Source organism: Acomys russatus, chromosome 29 (assembly GCF_903995435.1).
Source record: "Acomys russatus chromosome 29, mAcoRus1.1, whole genome shotgun sequence".
NCBI classification, from domain to species: Eukaryota; Metazoa; Chordata; class Mammalia; order Rodentia; family Muridae; genus Acomys; species Acomys russatus.
In genome coordinates this window covers 15080404-15100015 of record NC_067165.1, presented here as the reverse complement: position 1 = coordinate 15100015, position 19612 = coordinate 15080404, and the positions used below count along the sequence as shown (strand labels likewise).

The 19612-nt window shown below is 46.1% G+C and overlaps 2 protein-coding genes across 2 annotated transcripts in view; both read left to right on the top strand.

The window, feature by feature from the left end:
- Nucleotides 1–19612, top strand: part of Ccdc30 (coiled-coil domain containing 30) — a 77563-nt gene that overhangs the window by 30358 nt on the left and 27593 nt on the right. The gene's annotated exons all lie outside the window — the stretch shown is intronic.
- LOC127211903 (coiled-coil domain-containing protein 30-like) lies at nt 828–19582 on the top strand. The gene is made up of 6 exons (XM_051172010.1): nt 828–934; nt 2587–2712; nt 4118–4252; nt 7132–7295; nt 12589–12851; nt 19458–19582. Exons 1-6 carry the CDS (start codon nt 893–895, stop codon nt 19580–19582), a joined length of 855 nt encoding a protein of 284 aa, XP_051027967.1. The 5' UTR covers nt 828–892.

Sequence of the window (19612 nt, the reverse complement as noted above, 5' to 3'; positions counted from 1 at the left end):
CAGGCCAAGCTGTAAGGAGGAATTCTAGCCCACAATCCTGAGTCTTGGCATCCATCTTAAAAATAGCAGCCCTCCTTTCTAACTTGCCAGTTTGAGATTGCTATTCTTGTTTTTTCTGGGCCTGAACATAAGGACTGTAAGCAGTAACGTGGTTAGTGCAACAGGACGCTCTAGCTTTTCTCTCATGTTTGTTCCCTTAAGCCAAACAGCAAAAGCCCCAACCCATAATAAGTCAGCCCATAGTTAAAATGAACTGCAACAAAGAACAGTTGGTCTAACCCAAGAAAGAAGGCAAAACTTGCTGGGAGGCATTTCTTGGGGTTTGTCTCAGAAAAAGATAACCTTAGATGCATCGCTTGGGGCTGGAGAGACAGCTCAGCAGTGTTTACTCCTCTTATAGATGACCCAGGTTCGATTCCCAGCACTTACACAGCTGCTCACAACCTTCTGTAATTCGGGTTCCGGGTGATCTTGTGCCCTCTTCTGGCCGCCAAGGGCATTGCATTCATGTGATGCATAGACATGCGTGAGGCAACACTGATACACATAAAACGATAAAACGTAGCCTCTTTGGGGGGCTGGCAAGGTGGATCAGTAATTAAAGGTGCTTGCCGTACCAGCTGAGAGACCTGAATTCAATCTCTAGAGCCACATAAAAGTAGAAGAAGAAAACAGACGCCACAAAGTTGTCCTCTGACCTCCACATGTGCACCGTAGCACAAGTGTGTAGACATATATCTCATAATAACTTTTAAAATTAAACAAGTGTAGCTTATTTCTGAGACATTTTAGTAACACTTATATGTGTTTTAACTGACGATTTATTTGGGTTGAGATTTCCATCTTAGAGCCTGAGTTATCAATAACATAGGAAGACTGAAGAGACACCAGTATGAAAGACCAAGAGCCGATTAAAGTGCAAGATTTTAATGAGGTAAGAAATGAACATTGGGGGCTGGAGAGATGGCTCAGAGGTTAAGAACACTGGCTGCTCTTCCAGAGGTCCTGAGTTCAATTCCCAGCAACCACACTGTGGCTCACAACCATCTAGAATGAGATCTGGTGCCCTCTTCTGGCATGTAGGCATATATGCAGGCAGAACATTGTATACATAATAAATAAATCTTTTTTTTTTTTAGACAGGGTTTCTCTGTGTAGCCTTGACTGTCCTGGAGTAGCTTTGTAGACCAGGCTGGCCTCGAACTTGCAGTGATCCGCCTGCCTCTGCCTCCCGAGTGCTGAGATTATATATATATTTATATATCTCCAGGTACCACTGAGGAAACTGAGGTTAAGAATAAAGAAATGACAGCTCTTCACCACTGGCGATAAAACGTTGGCAGCATGGCCCTGCCCTGCTAGCTGCATTTGCCCTCGGCAGCCAGTTCTTTCCACGGAGTGGTTTAAGGGTGTTCTTGCTATGTTCTCACTAAGGCACACTTTGATTTTAGGCAGACTCCCTAGTCGGTTTTACACACAACAAAAAGCGTCCGTGGATGTGGGGGTATAGAATCGACTTAAAGTAAGCTCTTGTAAGATGTGGACTTGAAAGTCAGCAGTAACTGCATGACCGTGGGAAACGGCATCACACCTGATGCTCGCTTGTCTCCTGGTGTGTGTGTGTGTGTGTGTGTGTGTGTGTGTGATATGATAGTTACATAGATTCATGTATGACCTTCCACTGTGATGTCTGGTGCATGATAGACCCACAATGAATGGCAGCCATTACTGTCATTAGCCCAGTCGCCATCAGCATTTCATTTGGGAAGATTCTGTCAATGTCTTACATTTCGGGCCTGGGGAAATGGCTGAGAGCTGTGGTTCTCAAACCCTCCTAATGCAGTGACCCTTTAATACAGTTCCTCGCGTTGTGGTGACCCTCCCCCAAACTATAAAAATATTTTTAGCACTTGGGAGGCAGAGGCAGGCGGATCACTGTGAGTTCAAGGCCAGCCTGGTCTATAAAGCGAGTCCAGGACAGCCAAGGCTAACACAGAGAGACCCTGTCTTGAAAAAATCCAAACAAAATAAAAATAAAAAATACTTTCATTGCTACTTCATAACTGTTATTTTTGCTACCGTTACTAATTGGAATGTAGATATCTGATACGCGGGATGGTCTTAGGTGACCCCTGTGAAAGAGTTGTTCGGCCCCACAAAGGGGTCACCCCACAGGTTGATAACCACTGTCTTTGAGGGTGAAGGGGCTTGCTGCCAAGCCTGACAACCTGAGTCCTACACACTGTCTCCTACACACACACATTGTGATGTGTGTGTTCTCCCTCTCTCCTCCCACGTAAGTAATAAAATTTAGATATATTCAGTGCATTATTAGCATTCATAAGATGTCTTCAAAACCACACATCATGCCTGCCATGGTGGCTATGCTGTAGGGCAGGACAAGGCGCAGTACGTGTAGCAGTCATATCCACCATCTTGGAGAGACAGCTGTGTCCGATGAGCCGGTTTTCCTATCCCACACGTGACTCTACCATCAAGCCGAAGGTTATTGTCTTTCGATTTTGCATGTGACGGCACTGTTGTATAATAATTCGCAAAGTGAACTATGCAAAATGGATTTTACAGATATCGAAAATGAGCCAAGAAAACATTAAAGTACTGGAGAGTGACTTTTCAGAAGACAGAGAGAAGAGACAGCAGCTGATGTCTGCCTTTGTTACTATTCAGGAGGCCTTGAAAGTGGATAGTGAGGTACCACATTCAGGTGGTGTTTTCTTCCTCTTCATCTAATTTAGGGATTCCATGTGATTACTTGTTTCTATTTTCAAACAAACTATAGCCTTGGGGAGACAGTTCAGCGGGTAAGAGCCCTTGCCGTGCAGGTATGAGGAGCTGTGTTCGAACCCCCAGCATCAGGCAGAGTCAGGTGTGCCTGTGTGTACCTGAAACCTCAGCACTGCGGGATGGAGGCAGGTGGATCCAGGGAGCTCACTGACTGGCCAGCCTTACAGAAACAGCAAACTTGCCATTCAGTGAGAGACCCTGTCTCAAAGGAACAGAGCGGGAAGCATCCAATGTCCTGCTCCACACAGCCGTGCTACACTCTCATGCACGGACCACACAACACAATAAAAAACATAACTTAGGGGCCTAGAGAGATGGCTCAGAGGTTAAGAGCACTGTCTGCTCTTCCAAAGGTCCTGAGTTCAATTCCCAGCACCCACATGGTGGCTCACAACCATCTGTAATGTGATCTGATGCCCTCTTCTGGCCTGCAAAAACCAACCAAACAAAACAAAACAAACAAACAAACAAACAAAAAACATAACTTAGCCTGGGGCACTGTAATTCAGTACCATTGGCCAGGTGCCTTAAATAATGGAAGCTCTACTTCCCTACACCCTTGGCCACCTTCTGTGTCCTCTTGACAAAGTGTGAGGCCTGTGCCTCTTCTCTTCTTACAAGGGTCTCAACCTTATGCTTTTATTTAGGTTGGATTTAGGGACCCACTACCCTTTGAGGCCTTTTTACAGCCCAGCCTCACCTTCCATTTGACTTCAAGCCTTTCAGAAGGCATCCGGGAGCCCCTCTCCTAAAGTGTATGTCATGTGACCTATTGGCTACTTGGTGCCGCAAGCTGTCACGCCCTCAGCATCCACCCATCAAACACTGCATATCTGTGTGATCTGTGTGAAAGTGTGAGAAAAAATGTGTAACTATATATGCATGGAGTAGAAGCAAATAATCTGAGGGTTTGAGGATAAATGCTGGTTCATGAGTCAGTGAGCACACACCAAAATGTAAAAACAAAAAATAAAACCGATAATGTGTTAGGACCATTTTAAAAATCCTTTTTAGAGGTGTTAGTCCTTTGTAAGAAACTTTTTTAGGGGAGGCAGGGGTGGTTCGAGACAGAGTTTCTCTGTGTAGCAGCCCTGGCTGTCCTGGACTCACTTTGTAGACCAGGCTGGCCTTGAACTCCCAGAGATCCGCCTGCCTCTGCCTCCCAAGTGCTGGGATTTAAGGCATGTGCCACCACTGCCTGGCTTTAAAAAAAAAAAATCTTATTTTTATTTTTTTACATTAAAAAATTACTTAAACCAATTTTAAATTTAAATATATTTTGATCATAAAAATATCTTCATTTCTTAAACAGGAATTCCAAAAATCAAAGTCAGAACTCTTGGGCCTTTATGAGGAAATTCAAAGTCTTCCGAGGGCCGAGGGCAGAGACCAGTTCTTAATAGCATATAAGCTGCTACAAAGAGAGAACTCTGAATTAGAAGCCAAGGTGAGATTGAACTATTTGATTACTTGGGTGTTCAATATCTAACATGTCTTGTGTATAGCTAGAATAAAAGGAGACTTTAAGTAGCATCCAGAAAGGAGTTTACGATGGAGGAGGAGAGGAAGAGGAGGAAAATAACAACAACTCAACACATTTCTAGTCTTAGGGTGCAATACAAGACCACATAATGCTTTTTAAGCCCTCGAATCTTTCCAAAGCAGTTATCAATCTATCCGGGGGGTTTTTGAAGAAGGCCCAGTTTGGCAGCTTTAGCAGAATAGCAGGGACTAGGCAGTTTAAATGACAAGCATTTATTGCTCGTAGCTCTATTGCTCGCAGTAGGTTGGGAGGTCCCAAGGTCAAGGTGCCAATAGACCCCGTGTTTGGTGAAGACAGGCTGATCTCTGGTTTGCAGAAGGCCATCTTCTCAAGGTTCTTTCCTCCCCCTCCTCCCTCCCCTCCTCCTCTGTAACTTTTGTGTGAGTGCACACGAGAGTTCGTGCATGTGAGTGTGGACATACTCGTGCCACAGTGTGTGTGGAGGGCAACCTCACGTGGCTTTCCGGTTGGTTTGAGTTAGGGTTTACTATTTTTCTGCTACTGCCTGTGCTAGGCTAGCTGGTCTGCAAGCCTTTCCTATCTTTCTGTATCTGCCTTTCACCTCATTGTGGAAGTGCTGGAATTCCACACACCTCCCCCCTCCCCAACCCCCAGCCCTCCACACCCCCACCCACCTACCCACCCCATCACATCTGCTTTACGTGGGTTCTGGAGATCAAAATCCTACGAATTGGATTGAGATGCTGAGCCATCTCCCCAGCCCATTCGGTTCTTTAAAAAGGGCACCCGTGTCATCCCGAGACACTTGTGACCTAGCTCCTTCCTGAGGTCCCTCCTCAGACTACCTTATTGAGGGTTAGGCCTTCATTTTCAGTTTAGGGATCTTGAAAGAATTACGGCCTGATCCCTTGGAGGGATGTCTGTCGGTTTCAGTTTGTCTGGTGTGTCCCCACTACACAAGGCAGGTTGTTTGTTCTGGACCTGGAGTTCCTATGCACATGATGCCTCCTTCCTGACACATCTTATTGGGAGACTTGAGCTATGTTGCCGCCGTTGTGTCAGCCTTGGTTTGGTTGAGGTGCTCTCCACTTTGTCTCTCGTCTGCAAAGTTAACGTGTTGCCCTTTGCAGTGACAACCATCTCCTGGATGGCTTCTCTGGGACTCTGCATTCCTGCCCATCAAACTCCTGTTCATGACGTGTTTTTCTTTTGAGCATTTGCATCTTGACCAACCCCCAAGCCTCTCTTCAGAACACTCGGTGGTCTAGACTTAATGGCACACCTGCTCTAGAAGGCGGGCTCTGCCTTATGAATTTGCCAATCGCAGATTTTTTTGGGGGGAGGGTCTGGGTCACAGAAATTTGTAGTGGAAACAGATGTGATCTTGTAAGCCAGCCTATTCGATTGACACAAAGAGCCCAGGGGGGTGGAGGGGGGCCTGGGCTGTTGAACTACTGCCAAGTGACAGGCCCTTCGCAGCCTGGGCTCTTCCTGACCTACCCTAAGGTCTCACAGGGTGGAACACACAGCTCGGTATTTAAACGTGGCTGATGATAGGCCTGAACTGTTGTCTCTAAGACCGAATAGAAGCTTGGCCTTTCCCATACTCTCTGTATCCAGAAGGGCCGATGGGCATAGTTTTCTTCATGATAAATAGCAAAGCTTTAGGGCTGGGACATGGCTCGGAGGGCTAGAACATCTATTGCTACTGCAGAAGAGCCCACTTCAGTTCTGCTACTCCTGAAAGGATGTTGCTTTGGTTCCATAAAACATAAAAACAAGTACCTTTGAGGGTGGGAAGTCTACAGAATCTTCTAAAAGCAAGCAAACAAAAATGTGTCTTTTGCCAGATCACTGTGTCTCGCAAAGCACCTGCATGCACCGCCTTCCTGGGCCACATACATGGATTCCCATTTCCGCCTGAACGCTGAACAGGGGCCTCACAATCAACTGGGTGCTAGGCTGACATCCGGGGCCCACTGCAGTCACGAGTGTCTTGGTTAGGGTTTTGTTGCTGTGAAGAGACACCATGACCACACCAACTCTTATGAAGGAAAACGTTTAATCGGGGCTGGTTTACAGTTCAGAGGTTTAGTCCGTTATTGTCATGGCAGGAAGCACAGCGGTGTGCAGGCAGACATGGCACCGGAGAAGGAGCTGAGAGCTCTACATCTGGATCCGCAGGCAGCAGGAAGAAACAGTGAGCCGCTAGGCCTGGCTTGGGCTTCTGGGACCTCAGAGCCTACACACTCTCTCTCTCCGACAAGGCCACACCTCCTAATAGTGTCACTCCCTATGGCCTATGGGAGCCACACCAGGAACCCTTTACAAGTTCAAGTGTTTTCAGATAGGGTCAGACTGCAAGCGAGTTCCCTTCTGTAATGTACTCATAGCCTTCTTATATTTTCTCGAGGCAATCCTGACCGCTCTTATGAACCAATGAAGTTCAGTCAAACCTTGGGGACAAGAGCGTGTGGCAACCGTGTTAAATCCTAGAGATCACTGGAGTTTTGTTGCTGTTTGTTTCTTTGTTCCTGCTTAAAGGTACAACCGAATCATAAACAGCAATCTGAGATGCCAACGTCAAAGACCAAACCACCTGTTTGTTTGATTGGTGGTTAAGTCATGGGGTTTCATACCCCGATGACTACTGTAAATGTGGATTAGGCATTTAACTAAAATGCAATAAAACTTTCTGTAGGGCACCGGTTTAGATAGCATAAGGCGGGAACTAAGCATTTGGTGGGTCCAATATACGTTTTTCCGCAGTTGTACATGAGAGTCTGCAAAATAGAAATTTGCTTTCTCACTTAACTTTATAGGTCTTGAAGCTTTCACAAGAATTGGAACACTTAAAATACTGCTCCGTAGGGGACAAAACTGCTAACTTAATGACCAGTGAAAGCCTCTGTGAAGATCTGGTGTCTAAAGCGCCACCTTTGGAAGCAGAGGTTCTGAGCCCAAGCGAAGAAAGACAGGCACTCTGGTAATTGAGAAAATCCTGAACACAGTAATTGAAGGGGGTTTCTTTGGCTTGGTTATCCCAAGGCCCTGACATTTATTTTCTAGAGATGTAATCAGAAGAAAAAAAAAAAACTAGTTTTAAGCATTTCCTAGAATTTGTCTTTTTTATAAGAACAGCTGTATGTTGAGTGCATGGGAAGATGACAAACAGACAGACTGGGCAGCACCACCTGCAGCACAGGGCAGTGGGCTGACACAGCACTAACACCGCATTTTGAAACTTTCCCTCTTGGTTTTAAGTTATCATGTGCTTTGTGTTGAAATGTAGGAAGCGCATAAAAGTAAAAACAGATTGCAATAACCCATAATTCTCCTCAGGGAGAGCCATGCCCCTGTCTCCTGTGCACATACCTATGCAGGCAATTTTTTTTTTTAGCATAGTCAAGGCTGTAGTCTACTATTTCTGTTTTCCTGATCAGATTTAACGTTCATTTGGTGATTGGGTTTTCAGAACCCTTCCCTTTTACTTATTTGCTCCCTAGCTCTATGTTTACACATTTTAACCAAAATTATCATCCACAGAAGTTTTGGGGGCTTTGGGCAAACTGTCTGCTCTAATCTAGTACAAAAACTAATAACAACAAATTACTTGATGTGAGCAAAATCCTAAAGGCCATTGAGAAGGAAGCAGTAGTTGCCCACGCTCCTCAGACACCAACCTCAAGGACACCCTTGTCCTCAGCTGGGGAGATAGGTGTCACCTAATGTCACCTGATGTCACCAAATGCACTTCTGCATAAATGTTCTAAGGTGGATACTGGGTTTTGTTTTTGTTTGTTTGTTTGTTTTGCCAGTTTTAGAGCCCCTGAAGTTTATGTTCTTTTAAAATGTTCTTTAAACTTTAGAATAAGCCCTGAGTCCAAGATTCACAACCAGGAAACCGCTATTACGGTGGGAAGGGGCATCTTGGAGGGATGGTGGGGGTGATAGGTGTGGGGTGGCATGGGCGGCTTGGAGAGATGGGGACATCTCTGAGAGAGAGCCGAGAAGCCAGGCACGAGAAGCTGGATCGCCACGTTTAGGTTTGTTGGAGGGCTCAAGGAAGCCCAGTCGTAGAGCGCAGAGCGCGCTAGGAACCGTGGGACAGGTTTCAAGGGAAGTTGTTCACTGGCTTCTCCGCGGATGGCGATGGAAGGTGACAGGCAGGTCATTCATTAATCCACCATGAGCCACAGATGAAGAATAACTGGCCTAAAGCAAGAAACTGTCGGGACGTAGCGGTCTGAAAACTCTTCACAGGAAGAACTGGCTCACAGCTGCTGAGCCCCGCCGGACTGGTATGGGTCCCTGATGGGGAGACTTGCCACAGTAGCAAGGCTGGGGCCTTCAGTCGTCTACAGGGGAACGCTGCCGGGAGACAGACTCTGGCCTTCTCTCTAGAGCTCCGTCCCACCCTCGTTCCTGTGGCTTGGTCCAAACTACTTCCCACTGTTGGGACTCTGAGAACTCTATGTACCTGCCACACGTGTCCCTCTCTCCCCACCTCCAACGGCTCCACCTCAGTCAGATTTGGAACACAGCCACATTCAACCCCTAACCATTCGCCCGCTGTGCGGGTGTTCCGGGCAGAGGTAGGTTTGACCTTACAGTCTTTGGGGCCTGATGGGAGAAGATAGTTCAACAAGGGAAGACTGGCTTAATAATCTATCAAGGGGCAAACGGGGGTGGTGCCGGGAGACAGCGACAGAGAGGGGGAGGGAGAGGCAGAACATGATGTTCAAGGGGGTTTGTGTCAGGTTGTTTAGAAGAACTCTAGGGAAGCGAAACGATGAAAAGAAGATGCAGGCAGGATCCCGAATGTGGGGGGCTTGTGTCAGTACATGGGAGGCTTAGATCAGGGGGGTATTTGTTTGCTCGCTGGTTTTGCCATATTGGGGTTAGTTATGGGGCTTCACTGTGCTAAAGTGTCCAATACTGAACTATGTCCACAACCCTAGTTAGGAGTTTAAACAATAAAAAAACCTCCAAAGCTCAAGAGATGGCCCAATGGTTAAGAACACTGGCTGCTCTTTCAGAGGATTAGAGTTCAAGTTCCAGCACTTACGTGTCGACTCACAACTTTCTGTAACTCCTGTTCCAAGGGATCCAGCACTCTCGTACAGACACCAATATACATAAAATAAAATAAATATAAAAATAATTTTTTTTTAACTATAGAGTTTAGCAGCCTAGGCAAAACAATAGGTTCATGCTTTAGAAAAGTCACTCTGAGCTGGACGGTGGTGGCGCGCGCCTTTAATCCCAGCACTCAGGAGGCAGAGGCAGTGGATCACTCTGAGTTCAAGGCCAGCCTGGTCTACAAAGGGAGTCCAGAACAGCCAGGACTACACAAGAAACCCTGTCTTGAAAAACCAAAAAAAAAAAAAAAGAAAGAAAGAAAAGTCATTCATTCTGCCTACTATGTGTAAAACATATTTTTTAAAAAATCAATAGGGCCAGGCATAGTGGTGCACGCCTTTAATCCCAGCACTTGGGAGGCAGAGGCAGGTGGATCCCAGTGAGTTCGAGGCCAACCTGGTCTGCAATGCGAGGCCAGGACAACCAAGGCTACACAGAGAGACCCTGTCTCGAAAAACAAAAAAACAAAACAACAACAACAAAAAAAAAATCAACAGGATTTAGGGATTAGTGGTTAGAGTCAGGATGAAGATAACAGAGTAAGCAGTAGCTTGAATGTGGGGAGAGGTGGCTGGGAAGATGACTCAGGCAGTGGGGAGCTTGCCAGGTAAACACAAGGGCCTAAGTTCAGATCTCCAGCACCCATGTAAAAGCCAGGTACAGTGATGTTCACCTGTCCCTCTGATGGTTTGGCACAGAAAGGTCCCTGTGACTCACAGGCCAGCCCATCTAGCTACAGTGGTGAGCTCTAGGTTCAATGAGAGACCCCTCATCTCAAAAACTAAGGGGAGAACCAGGAGATGGCTCAAGGGGTCTTGTCACCAAGCCTGAGTTTGATTACTAAGACCTATATGACAGATGGATAGAACTGATTTGAACAGGTTGTCCTATCACACACACACACACACACACACACACACACACACACACACACACTTAAATGTAATACAATTTTAAATAAATGAATTATTTTGAATTCCAGTTTCATTGTTTCATTTGCTGATTTGGGGAGCAGGTCTATTGCTATGAAAAAGTACTTGAGGCTGAATTTTTTTTGAGACAGGGTCTCTCTGTGTAGCCTTGGCTGTCCTGGACTCACTTTGTAGACCAGGCTGGCCTTGAACTCTCAGAGATCCGCCTGCCTCTGCCTCCCAAGTGCTGGGATTAAAGGTGTGTGCCACCACCACCCAGCAAGGCTGAATTTTTTAAGAGTTTTATTTACAGCCGGGCGTGATTTGGGTGATTTGGGTGATTTGCCTGCATGTGTGTCTGGGTATCTCATGTGTGCCTGGTACCTGTGGAAGCCAGATGAGGGCATCAGATGCCTGCAACTAGAATCACGGATGGTTATGAGCTGCCAGCTAGGTATTGAACCCAGGTCCTCTGGGAAAGCAACCAGTGCTCTTAAGCACTCCAGGCTCAGAAGCTAAACACCTTTATGGCTCTCGATTTCTGTTGCCAGCTGCCTCCTTAAATGTGAGTAACAACTCTGAGTGTGGAGCATGCAGTGCCGGGCTCCAAGGTCCCCCAAGCGAACTTCCGATTGAGGGGATAAACATACAAGTGGCTGTAGCTTAGTGGCAGAATGCTTACCTAGCTTGCAGAAAGCCCTGGGTTCAAATCTAGCGCCGCCAAAAGAAAAAAGAAAAACAGCCAGAACAAAATGCAGCAAAACCACCGGGCATATCTGTGTGTACTCATCTATATATTACTTGCTGATGGCTGAAGGTGCGAGCCTCCTCCTGTTGCTGTGGCTTAGATTCTCAAGGAGTGCCCTGCCCTCTTCTCTGGCTTCCCAGCCTCCTATGATTTGCTCTTTAAGCTTTTGTCTTCTGTCTAAAATGAACCCTCTATCCCTGACTAACTCTTCCTTGTGTCCTAGTGTTCCAAACCAAAGTTTCTGGCCTGGCCCTCCTGTGTCAGGATCCTGAAAGTCTCTCCAGACCCAATCCTGGTTCCCGCCCTGATATTTATTATGTGGACGGAGACAGCAGCTCTCATCCAGTTTCCCTGGCATGGTTTTTTATTTTTTTATTAAAACAAAACAAAGCAAAACAAAACCAAGCTTGTGTGGTGGGGCAAACCAGCCTTTAATCCTAGCACTCAGTGAGGCGGAGGCAGAGGCAGGCGGGTCTCTGTGAGTTCGAGGCCAACCTGGTCTACAAATCGAGTCCAGGACAGACAAGGCTACACAGAGAAAGCATCTTGAAAAACCAAAAACAAAAAACAAAGAAAACATTTGCTTAGTAGTGAGTGGAAGGTGCACACATGCCACAGCATCCTTGTAGAGGTCAGAGGATAAAGTAAAGGTCTTAATCCATGTGAAGATTCCACCCAGGGATTGAACTTGGAACATCAGGCTTTGCAGCAAGCACCTTTATCCACTGAGCCATCTTGCTGGCCCCTACAGATCTTACTTATTAAACCTTCCTTAGGTACTTTGGTTTCCCATGTTCTTTCATTTTGGTTTTGGTTTTATCAAGATAGAGTTTCTCTGTGTAGCCCTGGCTATCCTGTTCTCACTTTGTTGCTTTGTAGACCAGGCTGGCCTCGAACTCACAGAGATCCGGCTGCCTCTGCTTCCCGGAGTGCTGGGATTGTAGGCATGCACCACCGTGCCCAGATTCACGTTCTTATCTTTACCAAAATCTACCAGCAACCATATATGTGTGTGCGCAAACACGCTATTCTTTCACTCTTGTCTTTTAGCTCCTGCCAACAATTAACCAAGCTGTACGTTACTTTTCAGTCTAATTATCTCTCTATCCTTATTTCTCAATTCTAACCCTCTTACAGCCCGCTGCAGCCCCAGTGCCTGTTGACGTCCCTGTGGCTTTTGAGTGGCGTTTGAAAACCTTTATGACCCAAATTTGCCCAGTGCAATACTAAAAGTCTGGGGAGGAGAGAAATCATTTAAACTGGCTGTAGGACAGTAAATGAAAATAATATGAGAGGTCATCTCCCCGACTATAAGGGAAAAAGAGTCACTGCTATCAAATGCTCAAGAACTACTCCATTACTGTACAACTCAATTTTGGGGGAAAAAAATTCCCGATGTGTAGGGTTTTCTTCTTCCCCGTTCTGCCACAGGAATATTTGTTTGATAGCTTTTTTGTTGTTGTTATATTTGTACCAAGTTCTGAATTAGGAGAAAGTAAACAGGAAGAAATGACAGAAGAATCAGTGAAGGTGGCCACTTTTCCAGGAGAGAGGCAGGAGTCACAGCAGAAGCAAGACTGGAGAGGCCAGGAACAGCTGTTGGCCGTGGAGCCCAAGGAAGCTGGGAGGCTTGGAGAGGAGCAGACCCCCCAGTCTCAGAGCTACGGGGATAGTTCAGATGACAGTAGCACCCAGGTAGGTGCTGCAGATACACACCCTGGGTCCCGTCCTTTGGAAATAAGCATCATTTTTACCCATCTTCATTCTTTTTTTTTTTTTTTTTAAGATTTATTTATTTGCTGGGTGTGGTGGCATGCTTTTAATCCCAGCACTCAGGAGGCAGAGACAGGTGGATCACTGTGAGTTCGAGGTCAGCCCGGTCTACAAAGCGAGTCCTGGACAGCCAAGGCTACACAGAGAAACCCTGTCTCAAAAAACAAAATGAAACAAAACAAAAACAAAAAAAAACCCCAAAGATTCATTTATTTATTATTTATGCAGTATTCTGTCAGCATGTGAGGCAGAAGAGGGCAGAGGATCTCATTATAGATGGTTATGAGCCACCATGTGGTTGCTGGGAATTGAACTCAGGACCTTTGGAAGAACAGTCAGTGCTCTTAACCTCTGAGCCACCTCTCCAGCCCCCACCCCCATCTTCATTCTTAATGTATGTTTCTTATACAAGGTTACAGCCTTGTAACCTTGGCTTGAGTGGTAATAAAATTACTACCGAAGTCAGAACCGGCTGATTCACTTTGTTGTAGAAGGGCTGCTTTCTGAATTACAGGGCTAGTGCCACACAGCTCTGTGAAGTTTGTTCTCTCCTGCTGCCTTCCTGTGGCTCTCAGGCATGGATGTCCCTCCCCGCTGAGCCACATGCTCAAGGCAGGCTCAGGCTCAGAAGGAGTATATCTGCCTCAGATGGGCAGGGGTAAAAGGATGGCAGGGTACATGCCACCCTTCCTGTTCTAGGGAGCTAAGTAAACCTAGCGTTCATTTTAGTAGAGAAAATGGCCTCAGAGCCATTGTTTTGAATATGGCCCTTGCTGTTTACTGCAGGTCTGCCTAGAAAAGAGTCAAAGGGAGTGGCCACCAGCCCCACATTTGGTCTTAATCCAACAGGACTCCGTTATTCAGAGTAAACATTTTCTGTAGACACCTTTCCAGAAGTTATTTTTGAGATCCTCAGTAAACCACCCTCAAAGGGCTGATAAAATGCCAGGTGCTAGCTGGCTATTCCAGAATTTGAGAGGTAGAGGCAGGAGGGTCAAGGTTCAAGGTCACTTTGAGGCTAGCCTGGCCTATAAGTGACTCTGTCTCAAAAAAAAAAAAAAAAAAAGTTGATACTGTGTACTTGAGAAGTAAGCCAAGGGTATACTTTACATAAAGGAAGGTTGGGGGGTGACTTCTGCTCTTGCAGAGGACTTGAACCCACACTGGGTGACTCACATTGTAACTCAAGCTCAAAGGGGAGTTAACATCTCGGACCTCTGAGAGTACCCAAAGTCACATGCTCAGATACACACAGAGGAATAGAGTTCAACCTTTAATTTTATTATTTATTTATTTATTTTTGGTTTTTTGAGACAGGATTTCTCTGTGTAACAGCCCTGACTGTCCTGGGCTCACTTTTTAGTGTAGGCTGGCCTTGAACTGACAGAGATCCACCTGCCTCTGCCTCCCAAGTGCTGGGACTAAAGGGATGCGCCACCACACCTGGTTTCATTTAGTTATTTTGAGATAGTATCTCACTGTGTAACCCTGGCTGGTCTGAAACTCTATAGAGGCCAGGCTGATCACAGAGATCTGTGTGCCTCTCCAGAGTGCTAGCATTAGAGGCACGGCGCGCCATGACCAGCCAAAAATGCCGTCGTCATCTTCTTCTTCTCCTCCTCCTCTTCTTCCTCCTCCTCCTTCTTCTTCTTTTAAATATAAGTCAAGGGCTGAAGATGTAAGCATGCCCTGGATTGAATCCAACATGGGGAGGGAGGAGGAAAAGGAGGCGAGCAAACATATATTTGGAAATAAGATCTAAAATTTGAAGAAGCAATAGTAATTAAAGAGACTGCAGCCAGGGTTGATGGCTCATGACTGTAGACCAGCTGTTCTCAAACTGTGGGTGGCAACCATCAGAAAGCAGATATTTTTGATGGTCTTAGGAAACCCCCCCCATCCATAAATCTATTTTCGTTGCCACTTCATAACTGTAATTTTGCTACTGAGCGGTGTCTCAGTTCCTAAGACTATTGGAAACGTATGTTTGCTGATGGTCGCAGCCCACGGGTTGAGAACCGCTGTTTTTGACTCATAGGAGACTGAAGGGGGAAGACCACACAGGAGTTCAAAGGCAGGGTGAGACCTTGTCAGAGAGAGATCACACACACACACACACACACACAGAGAGAGAGAGAGAGAGAGAGAGAGAGAGAGAGAGAGAGAGAGAGAGAGAGAGAGAGAGAGACGGAGACAGAGACAGAGACAGACAGAGACAAAGAGAAAGCCCAAAGAATAGCTTGACATCAAACGTTGAACAAGAAGTCACACTTAGGCGCCACCCCTCCCCCTCTGGCACACTGGGCCAGAGCAGCAGACTTGAGAAGATGTGAAATGGAAAACAGGATTGCCGAGCCTTGTTGTTGTTGTTGTTGTTGTGGGTTTTGGTAGTGGTGGTTTCTTTGGCTTTTGGCGTCAGGGTGTTGCTTTGTAGCCAGGCTGGCTTGAAATTCAGTATGTAGCCGAGGCTGGCCTCAAACTCAGTCTTCTTGCCTTACTCCTGAGTGATGGGACGACGGGAATGTGTCACCATGCTCAGCTAAGAGTATACAGCTTTGCCTACATGTAACCTTATGTCTGAAAAGTAATACCTGGATAATTTGTTAGTTTAATTTATCTTTCCCCTCCATTTGAAGTGCTCGTAGTTGGCACCTAGTACCAAAGTACTAAACTGGGAGGGAAAAGTGGAGGGGAATGGGGAAGAATAGAAAGGCAGGGAATGGGGGTACACTGATCAAAACACATTACGTCAACATATGAAATTCTCAAACAAGAACAGCCCCTCAATAACGATAAAAAGCAGATTTGAAACTATGAAATATGTAAACATTCTAAGGAAATTTCACGTATATCCACTTTATGGAAGGGCAGATTAGTTCTACATACCACACAGCCTCTTGGGCTTCAGCAAATTCTAGTATATTCCGTAAGTTTCCTTTAATGACCGTGAGTTGTTGGGAAAAGCTGAAGTTCTTACTTATTCAACCAGAATGAGTTACCTGGGATGTAATAAATAAGGCCAGTGGGGCGAACACCCACATCTGGGTCTGATGCAGGTGGTCCATGGCCCAGCAGACCTGGCCCTGCCAGCTGTTGATGGGCTGGCATCCACATCTGGGTCTGATGCAGGTGGTCCATGGCCCAGCAGACCTGGCCCTGCCAGCTGTTGATGGGCTGGCATCCACATCTGGGTCTGATGCAGGTGGTCCATGGCCCAGCAGACCTGGCCCTGCCAGCTGTTGATGGGCTGGCATCCACATCTGGGTCTGATGCAGGTGGTCCATGGCCCAGCAGACCTGGCCCTGCCAGCTGTTGATGCTAAAGTTTTCTCAAAACTCAAGGTAAAAGTCGAGCATTGTGGGGATGATGGCATTGAAGTTTACCCCAAGTTGAAAAGTTCTGTATCAAGGTGTGTGGGTGCGGAACCCACTTAGATTGCCCAAGCAAACTATAGGGCCCACTGGAAGCTGTCACCACCGCCTGCACATATTCATCGTCATAGCGTTCTGTGTGTCACACGTGTGTGTGTGTGTTAGAGAAGCTCGTGTTTGGTTATGATCTAGAGAGCTGTGCCACCTCTATAATCAAGATTGGGGCCCTGAAGCCTGCTTTCCTGCAGCTGTGAAACGGAGGACAGCTCACCCGCCCCACCTTGGTCCAGGGAGTTGGCAACATTGAATCAGTGGGCTGTGCTGCTATCCCTGCTGCTAGCTGGGCAAGGACGAAAACTCACTTTTGGCCCAAGATCTCCCTTCTTGTTTTCCAAGGAGGTTCTCTCATGTCTCTCCCAGAGAGATACATGACACACACATGCATGCGCGCGCACACACACACACGTGCGTGCGTGTGTGTGTGTGTGTGTGTGTGTGTGTGTGTGTGTATTACATATATGTATGGCTTTACCTCATAATCCTTGGGTTAAGTTGCAATTGTTTCTTTTGAAACAGGGTTTCTCTGTGAAGCCCTGTCTCTGTTCTGGAACTCACTCTAAACCAGACTGACCTCAAACTCAAAGGTCTACCTCCTTCTGTCTCCCCTCCCCGACTCCCCCATACCGCACTAACCCCGAGTGATGGCAGTAAAGATCTACGGTACCACACCTAGCCCTCTTTATAACTTTTTAATGCTTGTCTCATGGTCTTATCCAAATAAGCATGAGAAGGCTTTGTTCTCATGTTTCTTCTGAGACTATTTTTATTTATTTAATTTTTGTTTGTTTGTTTGTTTTGTTTGTTTGAAGCAAGGTTTCTCCGTGTAGCCTTGGCTGTCCTGGACTCAATTTGTAGACCACGGTGTCCTCAAACTCCCAGCGATCCACCTGCCTCTGTCTCCCTGAGTGCCGGGATTAAATGCATGTGGCATCATGACTGGCTGAGACTATTTTTATACTTCTAGCTCTATAATAAAATCTTGGATCCATTTTCAAATACCGTCTATAAGTGTTAGAAGGAAGGGTCTGCCTTTGTTTTGTACATGACTGTCCAGTTGTACATGTAAGATTTATTGAAAGGAAACCATTCTTTCTCTGTTGTAAAAGAAAGATAGATGTGTGTTTGAACTTTCTACTTCCCAAATCAGATGTTGCACACAATTTCATTTTTTTTTCAATGTGCACGTGTGTTTGCCTGCATGTGTGTGTGTGCACTAATCACACATAGTACCTGAAGAGGCCAGAAGAAGGTGTCAGATCCCCTGGGACTGGAGTTACAAACAGCTGTGAACCAACAAGATGGGGCTGGGAATTGAACCTGGGTCCTCTTAACCACTGAGCATCTCTCCAGCCCCCGATTTCATCTCTTTACAATGGCAAGGAAACGAGTGCGGTTTGGGCAGGGGCTTTTTCTGTCATGTTCTATGCAGTGATGACTCTTCTGTTCTCCCTCTCTCTCTCTCTCTCTCTCTCTCTCTCTCTCTCTCTCTCTCTCTCTCTCTCTCTCTCTCGTGTGTGTGTGTGTGTGTGTGTGTGTGTGTGTGTGTGTGTGTGTGTTGGTCTGCTGTGCCCTATCAGCTTAATCTTCTTAAATGTACAATTCTAGCAACAGATGGGCCAGATGCCAAACTTTTCAGAATGCTTATAAACAGGAAAAGAATTGTGGGAGCCTCTCTCATGAGCAAGCCTCTGAGTTATCAGGGCCAAAACTATCTTGTGACGTCAGCTGCAGTTGCTGATGGTCTGGTTAACACCCGCCCAGGTGAAGTTTCTTTCTTAACTATTCTTCAACCAAGTTGGAAGCACTATTAACTTAATATTGTTGGCTTAAAACTTAACATTTTTCTAGCATTTTGGATATTTTGCTGTGCTGTGGGTACCACAGGACACCACCCATGTTCATTAAGCAATACGATTGGACAGGAACATAACCAGTGCCTCTTACAGGTAGAGAAACAAAGACTTTAGTTCAGAATAAGGTGGGCAGTATGTGCCCACACTGAGGAAGCAGGGAAACCCTGGTCTACGTCCTCTAGGGCAGCGGTTCTCAGTCCGTGGGTCGCAAACCCTTTGGGAGTTGGGCAACCCTTTCACAGGGGTCACCTAAGACCATCAGAAAACACAGATGTGGGCTGGAGAGATGGCTCAGCAGTTAAGAGCACCGACTGCTCTTCCAGAGGTCCTGAGTTCAATTCCCAGCAACCGCATGGTGGCTCACAACCATCTATAATATGATCTGATGTGCACTGTATACATAATAAATAAACCAAAAAGAGATTTAAAAAAAAAAAGAAAAAGAAAAAGAAAACACAGATGTTTACATTATAATTCATAACAATAGTAAATTCATAGCTATGAAGTAGCGACAAAAATAGTGTTATGGTTGGGGGGTCACCCCGACACGAGGAACTGCATTAAAGGGTCACAGCATCAGGAAGGTGGAGAGCCGCCATTCTGCTGCTACGCTGATTGCTAACAGCTCACAGGAAGTTTCTTCCTCTGATTGTCCCAAGGAAAAATAGCAAGCTGGCTCCCCAGAGCCCTCCATGATTCATGTTTAATTTTTATTCATTTTCTTCAGTTGGGCCAGTGAAATGGCTTAGTAGCTCCTGAGAGTTACCCTCTGGTTGTCACACGCATGTGGCACACAAGTGTACACATGTGCACGTGCACACACAGGCTAATCAAATGTAATAATTAAAATTAAATGTGGAGCTGGAGAGGCGGCTCAGCAGTTGAGAGCACTGGCTGCTCTTCCAGAGGACCCAGGTTCGATTCCCAGCACCCACATGGTAACTCCTGTTCCGGGGGTTCTGACATGCTCCTGGGCTCCACAGGCACCAAATGTGCAAGCAGCGCACAGGCATCCATGCAGGCAAATACCCATAAACACAGAGTAGAACAATTTTAAACTGTGGTTTGTTTTGTTTTGTTTTGTTTTTTTAGCTACAAAATACTGTGTGTTCCTGGTTGTTTTGATTATTAAAGGATTTTGTAGTTCTGAGGCTCCAAAGAGGGGTGCTTTACTCTAAAATCCTCTATTCTGTTTGCCTTTCACTGATATGAGAAAAATTTCAAGGTTAATTGTCCGCACACAGCTGCTTTTTGTTCCCATAATTCGCTGGCCTTCTCACTCCGGTGTAGAAGCTTTTGAATTACGGGAGCACCACCCAGCAGCCTTAGGCCTAGAAACCTCTGTGTTGTACGTGAGCGAACTAACTCCCAAAGCCTTTGTCCGTGAGCACTCAGACCCCCCACACGTGTGTTGAGAGCTTGGGTGCATCTCTCTCTTTAAATGT

Bases quoted from the DNA above. Each gene is read 5' to 3' on its own strand.
- LOC127211903 (XM_051172010.1), top strand. From the start codon at position 893: ATGAAAGACCAAGAGCCGATTAAAGTGCAAGATTTTAATGAG. The intron at 935-2,586 runs GTAAGAAATGAA...TGGATTTTACAG, and splicing joins AAGTGCAAGATTTTAATGAG to ATATCGAAAATGAGCCAAGA. The intron at 2,713-4,117 runs GTACCACATTCA...TTTCTTAAACAG, and splicing joins CCTTGAAAGTGGATAGTGAG to GAATTCCAAAAATCAAAGTC.